This window comes from Triticum aestivum, chromosome 3D, assembly GCF_018294505.1.
Source record: "Triticum aestivum cultivar Chinese Spring chromosome 3D, IWGSC CS RefSeq v2.1, whole genome shotgun sequence".
Taxonomy (NCBI): Eukaryota; Viridiplantae; Streptophyta; class Magnoliopsida; order Poales; family Poaceae; genus Triticum; species Triticum aestivum.
This window is the reverse complement of record NC_057802.1, coordinates 433,480,809-433,500,393: the sequence shown is the minus strand read 5'-3', so window position 1 is coordinate 433,500,393 and position 19,585 is coordinate 433,480,809. Positions and strand designations below refer to the sequence as shown.

Genomic DNA, 19,585 nt, shown 5'->3' with positions numbered 1-19,585 from the left:
TTTGATAATTTGATATGTGGGTAGACCGGTGCTTGGGTGCCTTTCTTACTTTAACAAACCTCCCACTTATGATTAACCCCCTCGCAAGCATCTGCAAATACGAGAAAAGTATTAAGATAAAATCTAACCGTAGCATTAAACATATGGATCCAAATCAGTCCCTTACGAAGTAGTGCATAAACTAGGGTCTAAACTTCTATCACTCTAACAATCCCATCATCTAATAACTACTCCACAATGCATTCCCATAGGATCAAAGATGGTGAAGTGCCATGTAGTCGACATTCACATGACACCACTAAGGGAATCACAACATACATATCAGCAAAATATCGAACACATATCAAATTCACATGATTACTTGCAACGTGACTTCTCTCTTGACCTCAAGAACAAAAGTAACTACTCACAAATGATATTCATGCTCAAGATCAGAGGGTTATTAAATAGCATAATGGATCTGAACATATAATCTTCCACCAAATAAACCATATAGTAATCGACTACAAGATGTAATCAACACTACTAGTCACCCACAGGTACAATCTGAGGTTCTGGTACAAAGATTGAACAAAAGAGATGAACTAGGGTTTGAGAGGAGTTAGTGTTGTTGAAGATATTGATGAAGATTGGCCTCCCAAAGATGAGAGGGTTGTTGGTGATGACAATGGCTTCGATTTTCCCCCTCTGGGAGGGAAGTTCCCCCGGCGGAATCGCTCCGTCGAAGGGCAAAAATGCTCCTGCCCAAGTTCCGCCTCGAGACGGCAGCGCTCCGTCCTAAAAGTCCTCTCCTTATTCTTTCTAGGTCAAAAGACCTTATGTACCAGAAGATGGGCACCGGAGGTAGGCTAAGCTGGACACAACCCACCAGGGCGCGCCAGGCCCCCAGGTGGCCCCCCTCCGGTGGTTCTTTTCTCCAATAATTATTAAATATTCCAAAATAATTCTTCATAGAATTTCAGCTCATTTGGAGATGTGCAGAATAGGTTTCTCTGACGTAGCTTTTTCAGGTCCAGAATTACAGCTGCCAGTATTCTCCCTCTTTGTGTAAAACTTGCATATTATGAGAGAAAAGGCATTAGAATTACTCCATAAAGCATTATTATGCATAAAAACATTATAAATAACAGTAGGAAAACATGATGCAAAATGGACGTATCAAACCTACATACAAGATTTATTTCTCGCACAGGTAGGCCAACGCCAAGTACCTAAACGAGTTCATGGACACCAATAAGAAATGGAGGAGGAATGGTTTTACATCCGACCAGATGCCATTCTTGGAGCCCGAAGAACAACCCCGAAGAGTTTAGGTCGACCCAAAATTTGAGCGATAAGGTGCCCGAGCTGGTTGACAGGGGCCTGACTCTAGTGGATGTGATGCACGTGGCCCTCAATTGAGACATGCATCCTATTGCTCCAAGCTCAGGCACATCTGATGTGGATGTACACCGAGGATATAGACCCGACTAGGGTAATTCGAGGTGGCTTCTTTGAGGTAAAGTCGATGCGGGAGATGCTTTCCCTAATGTTCAAGGGCAAAGTTGTCGACTTCCCTACCAGCTGTCTAGAGCTAGCTTCCATGCCCACTCGATTGTGATCGAGGTAAGTAATTATTCAAAATGTTCCAGGTATTTGTCGATTCTGATGATTCAAACTAATACCCCACTAGCTGATGCAGCTATACCACACCTAGGTGGCCATCATACATTCCTCCGCCCCTCAACCTAAAGGCGACTAGATAGAATTGTTGGTGTGGTAGCGAGTTCCGCTATAGTTTTATCTTTGTTGCTGCCATATTTTTTTGGTCGTGGATGGTTCTTGAATCTCGATAATTTAAACTCTCTTTCTTCCTTTCCAAATCTGAGAGATACCACTTCCCTTTTACAATCTATTTTGGCTCTTGCAGTGTTCAAGAAAGGTCTTCCAAAAATAATTGGACAAAGTTTATCCTCAGGAATTTCCATAACAACAAAATTAACGGGGCAAGTGGAAGTCCCTAAATATGACATAAACACCCAATAAAATACCATAAGGTTTTCTAAATGTACCAACTGCTAATCTAATGTCCATGTTTGTGGTCTTGAGTTCACTAATATAGATTTCGTCATGTATCTTAGCATAGACAGTGTAAGGCATAACATTAATAGAGGAACCAATATCATAGAGCCCGTAATAAGAGGTGCTACGAAAGATCAAGGTATGATGGGTTTACATGTGTTGGTAGCTTTAATACATGCTTTAGCAAAAGATGTTGTCTCTTTCTCCATTTCCACCACATTATTACTCACCGATTTTTTATTTTTTTCACCAGTGTCTGCTTAGCTTGAACAACAGATATATGCTTTATTTCTCCTCTTGTTAGTGTTTTAGCTTTTCATGCTCATACTCCAATTGTGCTACTCTTTTGGGAAAAGGTAATTTCTGCATACGTTCATAATCACCTTCAATGGGCATCTCTAATGATTCCACCTCAAAGGTTTCTATGACCTCTTCCTCGGGGTCTTCATCAGTGTAATATTCACGCTGTTCTTTCGACACCTGCAAAAACTTAGCATACCATTTGACGACTCGTAACACAACATCCGGGTCAAGATAAAGATTTTCACTCAATTTATCAACTCTTCAAGACTTAAGATGAGTTCTTATGCAATCAAAATCTATCTCAACTCCTCCATCTCCACATTCGTCACTCCCCCAAGCTTCGTTATTAGCATGTATGTTATCTAACAATTCCCAAGCTTTAGAAACTTTATTATCACTAAAAGGACCCTAAAAGGCTACGCCTAATTCAGTTTACATTCCTTTCTAAGATCTCAATAGAAGAGATTTAGAACTAATCTGGGGCAGTTATCAAGTAGAATACGGTACCTTTGATATGCCTTTACTAGGATCTCACCTGGTCTTTGGCCAAAATTTATGATCCAACGCTGGATTTATAAGATTTTCTTTAAGGATAATAATGAGGCAATAATGCCTTGCATAATCCCAAGTGTCCAAAGTACCTGCAGGATGAGAAAGTATCCATGCTTTCGCCTCAATTGTTACTGTTTTCCCAAACAATTTTAGTTTCATCTCATCATAAGTGAAACCATTAAACATCTCGCATATTTCATCAAATAATTGTGGATGTTGGCAAGGTCCTCATCATCATTACCTTCAAAATGCTTGTCATGCAATAATTGTAGTAGGCTCGGATTAATCTCATAAGATAAACCATCAGGTCTTGGGCCCAACAATGTAAATATATTTCTGATAGGTCGCCCTGAGAGCTTCATTGCAGTGAGTTGGTAACGATGCCCAAACTCAACCATGGTTGCTCAGAACCTTCAAACAACTTAGTACACAAAAATAAATCAAACTTAAAACAAAGAGCAAAAGTGTTGAGCTCCTCAGCAACGGCGCCAGAAAAAGCTTGATGCCATGCAAGTGCAAAAGGTTCGGTTGTAGCCTTTTCGAAGTAAGAGTATCTATCCCACATGGAGCGCAGGAATTGGACTTTGACTCTCATAGTGATTTAACTTGTAGTGCCTGCAAATTATTTGTGATTCAAAGCAAAGCAAAAAACATAAGTTTAATATATTGAGTTGTTCTTGCGAGCACAAATATAAAGAGCAAGAGTAAAATAAAAGAGCATGTGACGTGAGTAACAGTTGTTGAAATCGATAGGACTAAAGCATTTTCAGGGAGTCCGGATTCCCCACTAGTATGTATCTAACACGACTGATATGCCTAAGCATAATTCTAATTCGAATTACCAATCCGCTTTATATGTTTGTACAAGTCGGCGGAGCCAAGTATAGATATGTGTATAGATGCAGCAACCCAATATCCCACATGCCACTACCATTCATCCCCGCTCCGGTTACCGAATGGTAATTTAGGGTATCCCCGTGGACGCAACTAAGGTGGTCTCCGGTTATCCCCTATTGCAGTGATCTTGGAAGTAGGGAGATAAGCAATGTCACTACCGGCCTTCGCATCCCACCATCACACCAATAGTAATAACCTTTCGTCCAAAGAAGGCATATGTTGGATGGTCGACTTCACCCAACATGAAGAAGATCATTAAGATTAACCTATAAAAGGATATAAAATGCTATTATCTTTCAATCATAAACATACCAGGGTTCCTCAGTATCCTTGAGAACTAGGGAAACTACTCACACATTGATGAAGGCATAGACATTGCGGGGTGAATCATGATGAACATGGTGTTAGTGTCAACATAATACAGAAGTGTCCACACCGACTAATGTATTACATAGAGATTGTGATGGGATGGTAATGAATGCGGAGTTGTGGCGGCAGAGTCCCTAGATCAATTCCTCAACCGGAATCCTTTCGGGGCCTAAGGCTCTTTGTTCTGGATGTGTTTTCTGGTGGCTGTCTATCTCTAATCTAAAATCCATCTGCACGGGGATGAATTAGTTGATGAGGCGAAGGTGGCTGCAAGCGGTAAGACCAATGGTACAAGTGTGTGTGCTCGTACCTTGCATTGTCTTGCGCTCTGGAGGCTCCTACATGAGTCCTTTCTTCTCCCAAGTGTTTAAATCTTATATGACAACATTCTGTCACTTTAATTGACAAGATTTTATCACCATATATAAGTTGGTGTTCTTTCCTTAAACTTCGAAACACATCCATGCATGACAACCTAACGAAAATATATAAAAGAGTTGCAGGAACAGAGTAAAATCCGAAGAATCATATAGCTATGGAATGAAATAAGGGGTGTAAAACACCGCACAATTTGGACTCATCGGAGTCACCCATGTCTTCTGGTGCCTTTGGTCGCATAGGAATGTGATAGAGTTTGATGATCGATCTGGAAGTCTCACACCCCGCCCACGTGTAGGTTCTTCTCGTGGCTCGCGGCTCGTAACCATTGTTGGATGACGAACCGACTCTTACATTGTGATCTACCTCATTCGACTTATTTCCTATTTGGTGATCAGCAACCAGAGTCCATCCAACATCTTACGATGGGTTGTGTGTTGACACGACAAATGTGGCATTAGTTGCTTGCTAAATGGGGACAGCTTGGGTGCTGAAGAGTGATTCACAACTCTTGGGGTGGTGGACATCCTTGCGGACGGATACGAGGGCATTCAAGGATCTATGCGTGGGAGTCACCATTGTCTTCTAGTGCCTCTAGTCGCATAGGAATGTAACCGGATTTGATGGAGTTGTGGCATCCGCGCACGAGGTCTTGTATTGCATTCATGAGGAGTATCAGGTGTGGCGAGTGGCAGGACTGTTTAGAGGTGATAGGTTTAGGTTCTCTAGGGTAGATACATTAAGAGCATGAGACTAGCCTTCAGTCTTGTCACATGCGTGAACTAGGGAAGTTGTAATCCAGTTATGGTGAGGTGGTGTTGTTGTTGGATCTGTTCGAGCAACTCTAGCAGAGTCGCCATATATGGCCCCGATTGCCATAATAACAACCAATATCGTGATTTTTGGCCAAAATGGCACTCTAGCAGAGTCCCATATGGGTGTGGGTCGGCATAATTATGGAGCTTGCTCCATAAACAACCTCGTAGCATCATATTTGACGGCTGAGAAGATCTAGTCGCACCTAACCACCAGCGCAGGAGGGAAGATTCAACTTCTTCCTCCTCACACCATATCCATGGTTTGAAGCTGCCTGCTGCAGGTACACACACCACTGCGCACAGATAATCACTGGCGAGCAATGATGACGGGATGGCTAACCACTTGTTGAGTAATGGCCTCCACCGCTCCCCCAATTCCCAAGGCAGTCGTTCGGATGACCACGTGGCTTCATCCTCGGTAAAAGCATGGCGGCGAGACACCCCCATCACCAAAGCCCTAGTTGCCTCCTCTCCTCCCATATCCTCCACCAACCGGGACAATGTTGTCGCGCAAGAATGCAGCCTATTGGCTCAACTTGGCGGCGGAGCAAAACCTCCCATCCCAGACGCCGTGATCTGGCGCGAACTCTTCGCCCGATGCACTAGACGCCACAGCCACTGGATACTCCTCTCGCGACATCGACGGATCTGCCAGCCGTGAGGGATCTAGCCCCCTCGTCCGGGCGAAGTATGAGGAAGACGTCGTCCCCGCTGGTCCCGGGAATGACATCATCCCCGTCAAGGCACAACCAGAGCCTAAGGACCGATCGACGCGATTATGCGGTTCTTCGACCTCGAAGCTTGCAACGAGGAGTGGATCCTCCTAGAGTCCGGCCCCGCACTGACCGACGAGTAGAAGTGGCTACTCGCATTTGCTGCTCGTGAGTCCGACCCCTACGCCCACTTCGAGGACCTCTCGAAGGAGGATGAGAAGGGGGGAAGAGGAAAAGAAGGGTGACGACTAGTCGACGCCGACCACCGATGAGTGTAGGTAGAAGTAGGTAGCAATGTCGCTCGAATAGAGACATTGCTTATTTTGAAAATGTTGTTAAACGACATTTCAAATCACTAATATATGTAAAGCGGCGCATTTTGATCAATAAATATAGTTATTGTGTCGATATGGACTAACTTGATCTTAAATCGCCACTACAAAGCTGAAAAAAATGATAAAAGAAAACAGAAAAAAAAATGTAGACCACATTATGGCGATGACACCTCTTTGTTTTGTGCACAATGGTTACGACCTCTATCTATACTACCATATAGTGTACCAGTTTTGAATTGGATCTGGAGCATCAATCATAACCGTTGGTGTGCTAAATCGAACAGCTGCCAGCTGACAGCTGTGGGATTCGTGATGAACAGTAGAACGTAACAACCTCCACGGTGTTTTCGAACCATCGCCTCCCACTTCCCAGAAAAGAGGCCTAATATGTGATACATCTGGAGCCATGTTGCAAATTGAGTGGAGGACGTGCTAAGCCCGAGGCAAAATTTGCAAAATCTTATCTGTGTCATGAGGTTGGGCTTCCATACTTGCTACCTCAGCAATACTTGCTAAATTGCCTAAAAAACAATACTTGCTAAAAAAGCAATACTTACATTCGGCAAGCTTCTAAAAAAAAATCACTCCATGATTGTAAGACGTGCATTGCACGTGTAAGCATGGTGTTATGGACAGGGGAAAAACAAAATTGATACGGTACTAGGAGTATATAAAAGCTACTATTCATATTTTTTGGACTTGTGGTTTTTTATTGCCTTGGATACCAGGACAGTCATTCCCCCGTAAACTTACACGGGTATTATGCTAGGTCATGTTTGTTAAATAAGTTTCAGAAAGTTTTGAATCTTTATTTATTTTTTAATTGATTTTTCAACTCGGATGCATTGGCCGGCATGTTCCAAAGACCACAGTGTGCTACCGCTTCGAGACACCTTCCGTTCCCTTGCAGACAGACACCTGTCATTGACCGTCTCGAACACATCGGAGATCAACGTTGAAAACTCTGCACTGTCACTATGCACGCATCTTGACACCTTGTCTTGTTTGCACATTCAACTGCACAGACATGCTCGAGCTCGACCGTGGTCACGTTTCTCCGTGGAACACACAGCCCGCCTGACGAAAGAAAAGAAAAGAAAAAATAAACAGCCCGCCCGACGCCGTGGCGCAGTCAAGTCACCACCGCCGCCACCACACTCGCCACGCCAGTCGCCACCTTCCTCGCAGTCGCAGTGAGCCGGTGATGGACTCCAACTGTGCGCAGTCCAAGTCTTCGCCCCCGTCCATCTTCCTCCACCTCGCGGGTGTGCATTTCTCCGTGTGTTCCTTCTTGGCTAAGGATACTCCTACTCTGAGCACCGCCCCCCCAGCTACCAATTTGTCCATTTCCCATGGCTTCACCCACAAGCTCCAACTGATTTCCCCTAGCACCAATTGCAGCTTGTCGGGTTCCTCCCTTCCGCCTCCGTGCATCTGCTTCAGTAATTAGCCCCCCATTCTGCTCCGTCGCCGCACAGATCCTCCAATTCGTGCCCAAATCAGGTTCTTGGCCGACCAAATCCAGGCCTCGCTCGGCGTAGAGTGAGGCATTCGGCTCGCGGCGGGCGGCGATGGAGTTCGTGGCGTCCATCGTCGACACGGCGTTCCGGCCGCTCAAGGACTACTTCGCGCGGACGTTCGGGTACGTCATGTCCTGCGCCGACTACATCGACGCGCTGGGCCAGGAGGTGGACGAGCTCAAGAGCAAGCGCGACGACGTCAAGCGCATGGTGGACGCCGCCGAGCGCCAGGGGATGGAGGCCACCAGCCAGGTCAAGTGGTGGCTCGAGTGCGTCGCCAGGCTCGAGGACGCCGCCGCCCGGATCCACGCCGAGTACCAGGCGCGCCTGCAGCTCCCGCCCGACCAGGCGCCCGGCCTCAGGGCCACCTACCGCCTCAGCCAGAGGGCCGACGAGACGCTCGCCGAGGCCGCCGGCCTCAAGGACAAGGGCGACTTCCACAAGGTCGCCGACGAGCTCGTGCAGGTCCGCTTCGAGGAGATGCCCAGCGCGCCCGTCGTCGGCATGGACGAGATGCTCCAGGAGCTCCACGCCTGTGTCCGGGGCGGCGACGTCGGCGTCGTCGGCGTCTACGGCATGGGCGGGATCGGCAAGACCGCGCTGCTCCACAAGTTCAACAACGACTTCCTCATCGGCTCGCAGGACATCAATGTCGTCATCTACATCCAAGTTGGCAGGGAGTTCAGCCTCGACGACATCCAGAAGGTCATCGGCGACCGGCTCGGGTTGAGCTGGGAGAACAGGACGCCCAAGGAGCGCGCTGGGGTGCTATACAGGGTGCTCACCAAGATGAACTTTGTGTTGCTGCTGGACGACCTCTGGGAGCCACTCAACTTCCGGATGCTCGGCATTCCGGTTCCCAAGCACAACTCCAAGAGCAAGATCATCGTGGCGACGAGGATGGAGGACGTGTGCAACCGAATGGATGTCCGTCGCAAGCTCAAGATGGAGCGCCTGCCACCGATGGCTGCCTGGGAGCTCTTCTGTGACAAGGTCGGCGAGCACCTCGTGCGTGCCGCCCCAGAGATCTGGCGCCCGGCAAGGGGAGTGGCCATGAAATGTGGTGGGCTGCCCCTCGCGCTCATCACCGTCGGCCGGGCCATGGCAAGCAAACACACTGTAAAAGAATGGAAGCACGCCATCACTGTTCTAAATATTGCCCCATGGCAGCTTCTTGGCATGGAGTTGGACCTTCTTATGCCTCTCAAGAGCAGCTATGACAACTTGCCCAGTGACAAGCTAAGGCTCTGCCTGCTGTATTGCTCGCTGTTTCCAGAGGACTTCATCATTTCCAAGGATTGGGTCATAGGCTACTGCATCGGTGAAGGTTTCATAGATGATCTATACACTGAGATGGATGAGATATACAACAAAGGGCATGACCTTCTGGGTGATCTCGAGATTGCATCTTTGCTGGAAAAAGGTAAAGACGACGAACACATCAGTATGCATCCCATGGTCCGCGCGATGGCTCTCTGGATAGCATCAGAATTCGGCACAAAAGAGACCAAATGGCTTGTCCGTGCCTGGGTTGGGCTCAAGGAAGCACCAGGTGCAGAGAAATGGAACGAGGCCGAGCGGATTTGTTTCATGCGGAATAACATCGTGGAGCTGTATGAGACGCCTAATTGCCCTCTGTTGAAGACCTTGATGCTACAAAACAACGCTGGGTTGAAAAAGTTGTGCGACGGCTTCTTCCAGTTCATGCCATCTCTCAGGGTATTAGATCTCTCGCACACCTCTATCACTGAATTACCCTCAGGGATCAGTGCATTGGTTCAGTTGCAGTACCTTGATTTGTATCACACATACATCAAATCACTGCCAAGGGAGCTAGGATCACTGGTCAGTCTGCGGTTCCTGCTGCTCTCACATATGCCGCTTGTAATGATCCCAGGTGGTGTCATAGATAGCCTCAAAATGCTGCAAGTTCTGTACATGGACTTCAGTTACGGAGACTGGAAAGTTGGTGAGAGTGGAAATGGTGTTGATTTTCAGGAGCTTGAGAGCCTACGCAGGCTCAAGGCAATCGACATCACAGTACAGTCGGTCGAGGCCCTAGAGAGACTGGCGCGGTCATATCGCCTCGCCGGTACAACAAGAAATCTGATGATAAAAGCATGCGGTGGCCTGACAAAGATAGAGCTCCCTTCAAGCCACCTCTGGAAGACCATGACAAACCTGAAGAGAGTGTGGATCGCAAACTGCAGCAATCTAGCGGAGGTGATCATTGACGGCAGTGAAGAAACTGATTGCCCCATTTTAGATCCCTGTGATTTTATGAGGATGGGTGAAGTTATCGAGTGTGAACAGCCCGCCCTTGATAGCCTGCAGGGTATCATCCTGCAGAGCCTTCTGAAGGTAAAGATCGTCTACAGGGGTGGGTGCGTCGAGAATCTGTCATCATTGTTCATCTGGTACTGCCTAGGACTGGAGGAGCTCATCACACTCAGCGATGGAGATCAAGAAGCAGCGGCGAACGAAGACGAACAAGCTGCAGGGACTACTAGCAAAGTGATCACGCCCTTCCCTAAACTTAAGGAACTGTATCTCCAAGGCCTACCAAATTTGAGGGCGCTGAGCAGTAGCGCATGCATGCTGCGGTTCCCGTCACTGAAGAGACTCAAGATCGTCGATTGTCCAAGCCTCAAGAGGCTTAAACTTGTTGACGCGGAACTAAAGGTGATACAATGCGCGAGGGACTGGTTCGATGGGTTGGAGTGGGATGATGATGAGGTCAAAGCATCTTACGAGCCACTGTTGGATGAAAGATATGAGTGAATTCAGTTTTTGTGCATTATGTTGGCCCAAAATTTCAGAGATACATTTCCCCTCGCTTATGCCGGGCTTTTGCGTCTGGCATTCGACGGGCCTTTCTTGGCATTTCGAAGAAAATAAAAACAGGTTTACTCCACCCCTTTTTATACTTTTCAAAAAAGATGCTTGGTGTTGATCAATCACTGAATTCAGGGATTGATATGCCCTTCAGATGTGTCATCATTCTTCTGAGAGATTATACTTTTGTTTTTGTGTGGACTGGACTATGCACATCTGATGAATGGATCGTAGCAGTGATCGGCAGGTGTTGGTATGAATATATTGCCGGTACCAACCAGTGCTGATCCAAATCTCTATGCAGTACGGCTGATGGCTGATGCAGCTAACATATCCCTGCGTGCTCTGCTGCAAATTGCAATCGACAATCCCTAAAAAAAACTAACTGTGATTGATGTATCCTTATCACAGATTTTAGACTTGGCTAAAGATGAAAAGAAAACCTAGTAGTTGCAATCTGTGATGACGGGCGCCGATGTACGTACCTCGAGCTGCTGCAATCTCATCTAGAATTCCTGATTCTAGCGTTGCTGTAAACAGCGAATCTGGACTTCACGCATTGGGAATAAATAGGGATTTGGGAGGTGGCGACCGGGGCAGTCGGCGGCCTTCAGGAACGGGGAGGACTGGGGTTACCGCCTACCTCCAACTGGACGCAGCTCCCCTGGGCCCACACGTCAGTGACCAAAGTCAGGTCTGACGCGGGGATCCAACTAGGCACTGGGCCGCTCCAAGGTTGTGCGCATAGTTAAAAAAAAAAGAGGGATTGGAATTATACTATGGGCTTTTGAAATAAACCTTGTCTCAGATCTAATTGATCGACCCCTCAAAAAAAATTCTAATTGATCGAATTGATTAGCCTCAGTCACCTAAAAAAAAGTTGATTAGCCTAAAAAAAATTGATCGAATTGATGTAAATTAAGCAAACCAGAACCACATGGCGTATGTGGTAAACAATCTCAAAACAAATAATGTCAAGAAAAAAAGATAGCAATGGAGATGTTTTCTTCGCCGGTATGCTTTTTTACATGATGTCTTGGGATCTCAACCACCTCATCAAGACCTCTCTTTCGATACAATGAGTAAGTAAAAATAAAATGGGAATCCTTAACGGGATGGTTTCAATGCAGATGAAGTTATTAACAAGAAAGGAAGGGAGAGGAGCGGTGAACTCATTGTCCAATTGGTCGAAAATGGTAATAATGATAATCTGATAATGAGCATCAGAAGTTGGTGCCACCAAATGCACTAGAAGAGTGTGTGTGCGATCTTGTCTCTGGCCTTGCTAGCACTCTCAGAATGCACAAGGTTCTCCGGCACGGTCTCAAAGTCGATGACATCACACCGCAACTCTGGGCTCATCACCTCCCCTTTGACCTCACATATGTTGTGCAACACACAACACGCACCGATCACGATAGAGACGTTTGAGATATTCACACCTATGCGCTTTTGCAAGAATGCCCATCGCCCCCTGAGCCTTGCAAAGGCATCCACGGCCACACGATGAACCTTCATGACCTTCTTGTTGAAAGAATGTTGTTCCCTTGTTAAGTTTTGGTGTGGGTATGGGACGAGAAGCCACTCCATTAGTGGGTAGCTAGAGCCACCGACTACCCAGGAACTAGGCATCACCTGAGGTCTTCCACGCTGTTGTAGACCCGAAATACAGACGATCTCATCGTCACGCAGGGCCCCAGGGCAACCAATGCATACATCGGTGAAAGTGCCGAATGGGTCGACAACTCCTTGGATGGTGGTTGAGAGGTAGGTGCTATTCCTGTTGTAATTGTAAGGACCCCAATCGAGGTAATCACTGGCCCACAATATCGGTTGGATGATCTGGACATGGGTGGTATAGATGGCACCAACAACGTCTGGGATACCGGAGATGGCCTTAAAGTTGTCCTTCAAGGCGATTGTCTGGTCAGGCCACTGGATAAAGCGGGGCATAAGTATGTGCCAGATAGCGGCACAAACTTCGTGAAAGATCTTTAGGCGGGTAGAGAGTGCAATGCCAAAGCGTTGAGAGACAACATGGAGGGGCTCACCACTTGCGAGGCGCCAGACACAAATAGCAACACGTTGGCGCACGGGGATGGCAGGATGGAGTGGGGTGTCCTTTTTGGCAATAGAGGAAGCCAATGCATCGCAGATCATGTCAAAGGTGCCCCAACCCATCCGGAAGTGGCTGCGGAATTTTGCCTCAGGGTAGTCAGGGCTAATGCACTGCTTCCACCATGTGCCTGATTGGTCCTTTTCCCATAGTTGCCCCTGTTGGTGAGGTGAGGTATCACCCCCTAACTCCAACGATCTGGTGGGGCTCTTGGATGGATTACCAGTCTCCTTCCCATCCACTTGAGTTAGTTGAATCTCCACCTCGGCATCATCTTCATCTCCATTCTTTTGGTTTCCACTCTTGAACTCGAGGAGATGCAAATCATGTCTTGTAGAATTGAAGGACGGGAGTTCATTGGTGATGCACCTCTTCTTGCTTGTATCATCGCGATCACCACTACCATCGCCAATCTTGGGTTCATCACTAGATCTATGTTCCCGTTGGTGCGATGGCATTTGTGAATGTGTCTTGGAGAGGGAGGAGAAGGAGATATTTTGTGATTGTAGGGGAACAATGGCATCTTATATATCATTTACTACCCAAGAGTAGGTAGGTGTGAGTGCTATAGTGGAAAAGATTAAGTAACATAAAGTATCAAAAGCTAATCGATTTTAGGTGGTGCCACTTTCCTTCTTGTTTTGGACGGGACAACACGACAAAGGAAGGGAATGAACAGATGTAACCAATACTGGAACACGAAGGAAATAACTATATATGAGCGAACCATGAGACTTTTGTCATCATCATGGTAGGGGAAATGATTGCCAAAATTGGAGGACTACATGCACTTGCATCAGTCTACGAGTTTTAATTTATTTTATCTTTTGGCAATAATTTACAACGTTTCTTGTATTGACATGCTAATTCGTATTGTGCCAGGTATTTGCCAACTAGACTCCTACTTCATGTTCGATCTGAAGGGCTATTTAGTGAGTGCTTGCAGGAGTGCTTCTTGTGGAGTCCTCAATGTATGCTCGCTAGGATCCTAAAACACATAGAAAATTGTATAAGTGATTCACTGGTGCAGAAAAGCCTAGCTAGGATCCTAAAACACATAGAAAATTGTCTAAGTGAGTCACTAGTGCAGAAAAACCTAGCTAGGATCCTAAAACACATAGAAGGAGTTGGAGAGCCGTTGCATGCCACTTCATGGCGGTGTAATTTCCGTTTTCTCTTGTCTTGTAAATAACTTTCTGCCTTCTACAAAGCTATGTTACGAGATTGCGTACTCTTGAAAAGAAATCTTCAAGGAGGATTCCCCAGAGTGGACACCTCATGACGGCATTGATGAGTCCCTTTTGTGGTGACGTCCTTTTCCATGTGGGCGGGCCTTGTCGCCGGCTACTAGCGGGTGTAAGGAGGTTAGTTTCCCGCAAAAAAAGTTCTACTTTCTTCGAGGGTCTTCACTTGTAAAACTGCAGTTGTTCTCGGAAATCCAATTTGGTTTCCGGGAGTACGTGCTCCTGGGCACGGAAAATAATTTTTGAAATGTCAAAAAAATCCTGACATTTTTTTTATGTATTTATAGTCACATCCAAATGCTACCTGCGAAGTTTTAGGTAAAAGGGTTAAAGATTTTAGTATGTGCAAAAAAGGACAAATTTTGAAGACCAAATGTTACCCTAAATTTGTTTTTTTTTCACCGACGAAACATTACTGCTCCGTTTCGCATGAGTCAAGCATGCTTTTTTGAAAGTGAAACCGTAGAACAATCATTCTACGACAAATATATTAATAAAAAGGTACATATACAGGTGAAAGAAAGCAAAAAAAAATCTATTTACATGGCAAAAGCCTATCCAATGCCTGCTCTAGGAAATCCCATGGTGTTCATGAGGCTTTATAGATGCTAGTCAAACCAGTTACGAAGCTGGTCTTGAAACTTGTTCTTGATTCTGTGCTGAAGGAATATCAGATCAACCTTGAGTAGACTTCTCCAAGAAGCTATACATGGAGTTTGAGCTCTGAAGATTTTACCATTTCGTTGCATCCATATGTGCCAGCATCCCATGATGGTTATCTCAAGAGCAATTGGGCCATGCAGAGTTTCAATTATCAAATTTATATCATCATGAACTGAAATCCTTCTATGTTTAGGTCCCAGGATGGAAACCCAGCAATTAAGAGCAAAAGGGCAGTCCCAAAACAGGTGAAGGGTCGTTTCCTCAGTGTTGTCTTGGCACAACTCACATTTGTATGATGGTAGATAGAAAGATTTTATGTGCAGAACATTTCTTGTACTGACTTTGTCATGAAGGAGCCAAAAAAAATCTTGCGACACTAACACGAATATCCACACAAAAAATCAGAATTTTTTGAAAACATTTTAACACTTTTTTTTGCGGTGTTCATCCGGGAGCAAATGATCCCGGGAGATTGTTCTCAAGAAAATCAACGGCTACAAAATTGTCAAGCATGAAATGCAACATCCAATCAGATCAACTTAACCATCTGAGGTTTTATGCTTGTGCTTACTAAGGCCACAAGATAATAAGTATGACACTGATAAATCACTTTTATTTAGATGCCGTGGTGATCGAACGGCCAATCGACAGAACTGCCATTAAAGATTTGATGAGCGAGTAAACAAACATCAAACGAAGGGCCGGTAACCACGGATCAGAGCCCATCATCGTACGCCACACCTGTGCCCTTGAGCCAGTAGCCGCCCTGGATGAACTGCCCCACGGTGAACTGCTCGGCCACGCTCCCGTCCGTGATGACGCGGTACCCCGGCCACTTGACGCGCCCGGCCGTGCCGGCCCCGGGCCCCTCGTTCGCGTACTCCCCGTAGAAGAGCGTGTTGAGCGCGAAGTCCCCGTTCCACTCCAGCCACCCCCTCGGGTGGACGTGCGCGCCCAGGTACGACTGCATGTACACCGTGCGCGAGTAGGCCTTCCACGGCCGGCCCAGGAACGTCGGGAACGCCTCGGCCACGGGCGCCAGGTCGTCCGCCGGCACGACGCGGCACCGCTGCAGGGACGTGCCGGTGTTCTGGTTCGGGTCCGTCCTGCCCTGCGCGGTGACCGCATTCTTCTGCCCGCGCGCGGGCCGGCGCGCGGTGATCACGCAGTTCTGGAGCACGGCCGCCGCGTTGCCGAAGACGAAGTCGACGGTGCCGGAGACGAAGCAGTCGCGGTAGAACTGCCGCAGCTGGTGCGCGTAGAGGGTGTCCTGGTAGCCGTCGACGCGGCAGCGGTTGATGACGGCGCGGTCGGCGCTCACGCGCAGGGCCACCGCCTGGTGCTTCTCGGGCCCCGCCGTGTTCTCGATCCTGAGGTCCTGTAGGATGACTCCGTCGGCTGCCACGGCTGCAACATTCCAGTTCGACACACACAACCGTTAATCCTTGACGACTGTCCGCTTAATTCAGGACGCCATTAGCGGCCATGCATACTGTTGTAAAATGTGAGGCATCAGGCATCCATGGGTGTGCAAGGCGATCACATGCTTGCTTTCAACCAAAGAGTGGAGAATCCGTAACGACCTTCCAGTACGTATATACTTGTGTAGTACACATACGTACGTACACGTGCAAAATTAATTGTGCGCGTACGTTATGCGATGCATCACCGGCGTGCTTAGGAGAGCTAGCTAGGTGGTGGCGGGAATAAAAGCTAGCGCTTTTGATAACTAGTTGTAGAAAATGCTCGATATGTGCTATATTTTCTGTTTCTTCCATCATTGTGTCCGTGATCTATACCCCATTGTCGATTCTTTTCGGGTAATAACCGGTACTAATCGCAACTGTATGGCGCACCTAGCACCGGTAGCTTCATTCTTTATTGTTACTCTATCTCGTAAGAACAGGTACCAAACTTGTCCAACTAAATTTAGGTGACTGGTTTATGGCCAGCAGCAATCAGTGTATTCACTGACCACTCTTCACTGACATAAGCGTACGCACACCGCACATCTTGTATGCATGTTCTTCGGCAAACAGATTGATTTTGTGATGCCAAAGATCGTCTCTATTGCACTAGCTAGAATGTGGCAATGCAAAAGCCGAAAGGCAGCAGGGTTTAAGGCTTTGATGCGGTCCTTCATCATGATAGAAAGAAAGAAAGAAAGAAGAAACTAGTAAAGTTTATCGAACATACTAAAGGTGCAATCGCGGTCATAGTCTCATAGATGGGAAATTAGTGCGAATCTCGGAAAGACGCAAAGTTAAGAGAGAACAAGAAAAAGAGAGAAGAAGAAGCATCCTTACCTAGAGTGGCCGAGTTGAAAGTGGTGGCGCCGTCGACCACGTTGCGGCTGCCGGTGATCACCGTCGCGTCCATGCCGTCCCCGACGATCATCAGCTCGCGCTTCTTCTTCCACACCGCCAGGTTCTCCTTGTACACCCCCTTCTTCACGTAGATCACGTACCGGCGCTTGCCGCGGTCCGGGGCCGCGTCCACCGCCGCCTGCACCGTATTGTACTTGCCACTCCCGTCCTTGGCCACCACCACGTCCGCCTGAACGGCGCGGGATCCTTCTAGGAGCGCACGGTCTGCACTCGGCACCCACGATGGAAGCTCGTCTACTGCCTCGGCGAGCATGTCGTCGGCAGCCGTGTCAGAATCCACGGCGTTGAGTACGGCGAGCGACGCGCTCGCGAGGGACATGAGTGGCTCCAGCTGCGCCCCCACGGCGTCGCGCGGTGGCCCGTCGTCGAGGCCGTCTAGGCACGTCACGTAGTCGGTGAGCACCGCGCTGAGCCACGTGCGCGCGTCTTCGGGCGCCACCGAGGCGTGGTCCACCGCGCCGGCGAGACGGTCGCGCGCGAGCTCCATTAGCTGGACACAGTCGGCGAGCGCCGCGCGCTGCCTGGGGTCGCTGGCGCGCCAGTGCATGGCGGCCACCGCAACGGCGGCCGCGTCATGCTGGTGGAGGGACCTGTCGATTATTGCGGGAAGCACTTGCGCCGGTCGGCTCGGGTGGGCGTCCGGAGACGTCAGGACGGCGTCGGCGACGATGGCGTGGCACGAGGCCGGGTCCGGGGAGTTCGTGCAGAGGTCCACCGTGACCGTGGCAGGGCTGAGGACGAGGAAGGCGGCGAAGCAAAAGCAAAGCAGAGTAGCCAGAAAGATCGGTGTGACCAAGAGAACTTTGCTCAGGGAACAGTTTCTTTGTGGTGGAAAAGAGAGAAGGGGCTCGTTGATCGGATCCATGGCGATTGTTGTGTAACCGATTAGAACTTGGAAATGCACTTGTCGAGTCTGTGTTAGTGGGTTATATAGGCGAGTGCATGATCTGGCCAGCCTAGGAGCTCTACTGCTTCCATGAATTTGCTCTGCATAAAGTTGTGGTTGTGGGATGTACCTGGTGCACAACTTGTCAAATCAGGGAAGTATGCACCGGTGCGCCAGACGCCGTATCACATTTTAAAACGTTTCAAAAAATCTGAAAAAGGTCTAGTACATACAACACCAATGTATGTTGTCATAAAATTTCATATCAAAATTCGAAACATTGCACGAGATACATTTTTTTTTACTTCAATGTGATAACGGGCCAAATCTAAAGCTCAACTTTTGTTATGTACTATTCAATGTCGAATTTGTTATTTTTGTATCTTGAGATTGCTTCAAAAAAAAATTGTACCTCTAGCAATGTTTTGGATCTTTCTTTCAAAAAAGTTGAACATATTAAAATGCGCTACGGGCATCCGGTGCACCGGATACATTCCCCGTTGGATCATGCAAGGAGCTCTCTACGCTCAGCGCATGGTTTACTGTGTTCAATATCCGGATATTGAACACTAATTGCTTGGACTTTTATTAGCTTAGCTTGACCACATAGATGATGACTAGGAGTAGATAGAACCGTGAGTAAAATTAGTTAGTACTCTTTCAATCTCAAATTGTTTGAATTTTGAAGTTTGTCCTCAATCAAACTTCTTTACATTCGACCAAGTCTATGAAAAAATGCCAACATCTACAAGACCAATTAGTTTCAATATATTTGATGTTGTAAATACTAGCATTTTGTTTGTATAATTTAGTCAACCTTTAAAATTTTGACTTTGGACAAAGCTAGAACACCATAAAATTAGGAAAGGAGAGAGTACCCGACATGTGGTAACATATGATGCCATAGAAGGAGAGGGGTTTAGCGATGAACTGCCATTCTGATCTCGGGTGCATATGCACCTGATATGAACAGTAGAATTTTAAATTTTTTTTGAATAAATTCATTCAATAAATTCGTTTTTTTTGCAACAAACATTGGTTAGTTCTCTACCTACTTGCACATTTTCGTGATGGAATGACATTCATCGCGGTTAGAGAAAAAACAGTGCTCCAAAATGATTTCTAAAGCAGCGTTTCTGGAACATTGTTTTTTTCCCAAAGCATCGCAGATGTTTTTAAATTATGAAGCTTTGCATGTTGGTGAAACACTTAACAATGTTTGTCAAATTAAAATTCCAAATAATAATAATTATTCTTTTACTATTCATCTGGAAGCATGTGCACCTGGGAGCAGAAACTCCACGTCCGATTCAGAGTCTACTTTTTTAATTCTTTTATAAACAATTAATACAAACATAGACAAAGTCTACCATATGTACACTTCGCACCGATCTACTGACAATTCAAGCCAGATAGTTGAAATTAGCACATGATCCTCAAGGCACGAAAATGCGCGCATAAGATGAGAGGGGTGGTGGACGAGGAGTATGTGTATATACCCTCTTGTA

At 47.0% G+C, this 19,585-nt stretch overlaps 2 protein-coding genes across 2 annotated transcripts; one reads left to right on the top strand and one right to left on the bottom strand.

The window, feature by feature from the left end:
• Window positions 1-7,569: 7,569 nt before the first annotated feature.
• LOC123079413 (disease resistance protein RPS2) lies at window positions 7,570-10,860 on the top strand. Its single transcript, XM_044502183.1, has one exon. It carries the CDS (start codon window positions 7,998-8,000, stop codon window positions 10,725-10,727), a length of 2,730 nt encoding a protein of 909 aa, XP_044358118.1. The 5' UTR covers window positions 7,570-7,997; the 3' UTR covers window positions 10,728-10,860.
• A 4,362-nt stretch (window positions 10,861-15,222) lies between these two features.
• LOC123079412 (pectinesterase) lies at window positions 15,223-18,201 on the bottom strand. The gene is made up of 2 exons (XM_044502182.1): window positions 17,111-18,201; window positions 15,223-16,211 (listed from the first exon to the last, which is right to left on the bottom strand). Exons 1-2 carry the CDS (start codon window positions 18,054-18,056, stop codon window positions 15,520-15,522), a joined length of 1,638 nt encoding a protein of 545 aa, XP_044358117.1. The 5' UTR covers window positions 18,057-18,201; the 3' UTR covers window positions 15,223-15,519.
• Window positions 18,202-19,585: the final 1,384 nt, after the last annotated feature.

What these genes read in the sequence shown, in the direction of transcription:
- LOC123079413 (XM_044502183.1), top strand. Translation starts at nt 7,998, where the DNA reads ATGGAGTTCGTGGCGTCCATCGTCGACACGGCGTTCCGGCCGCTCAAG.
- LOC123079412 (XM_044502182.1), bottom strand. Translation starts at nt 18,056, where the DNA reads ATGGATCCGATCAACGAGCCCCTTCTCTCTTTTCCACCACAAAGAAAC. An exon ending in TTTCAACTCGGCCACTCTAG is followed by an intron (nt 16,212 to 17,110) that starts GTAAGGATGCTT and finishes GGAATGTTGCAG; the next exon opens with CCGTGGCAGCCGACGGAGTC.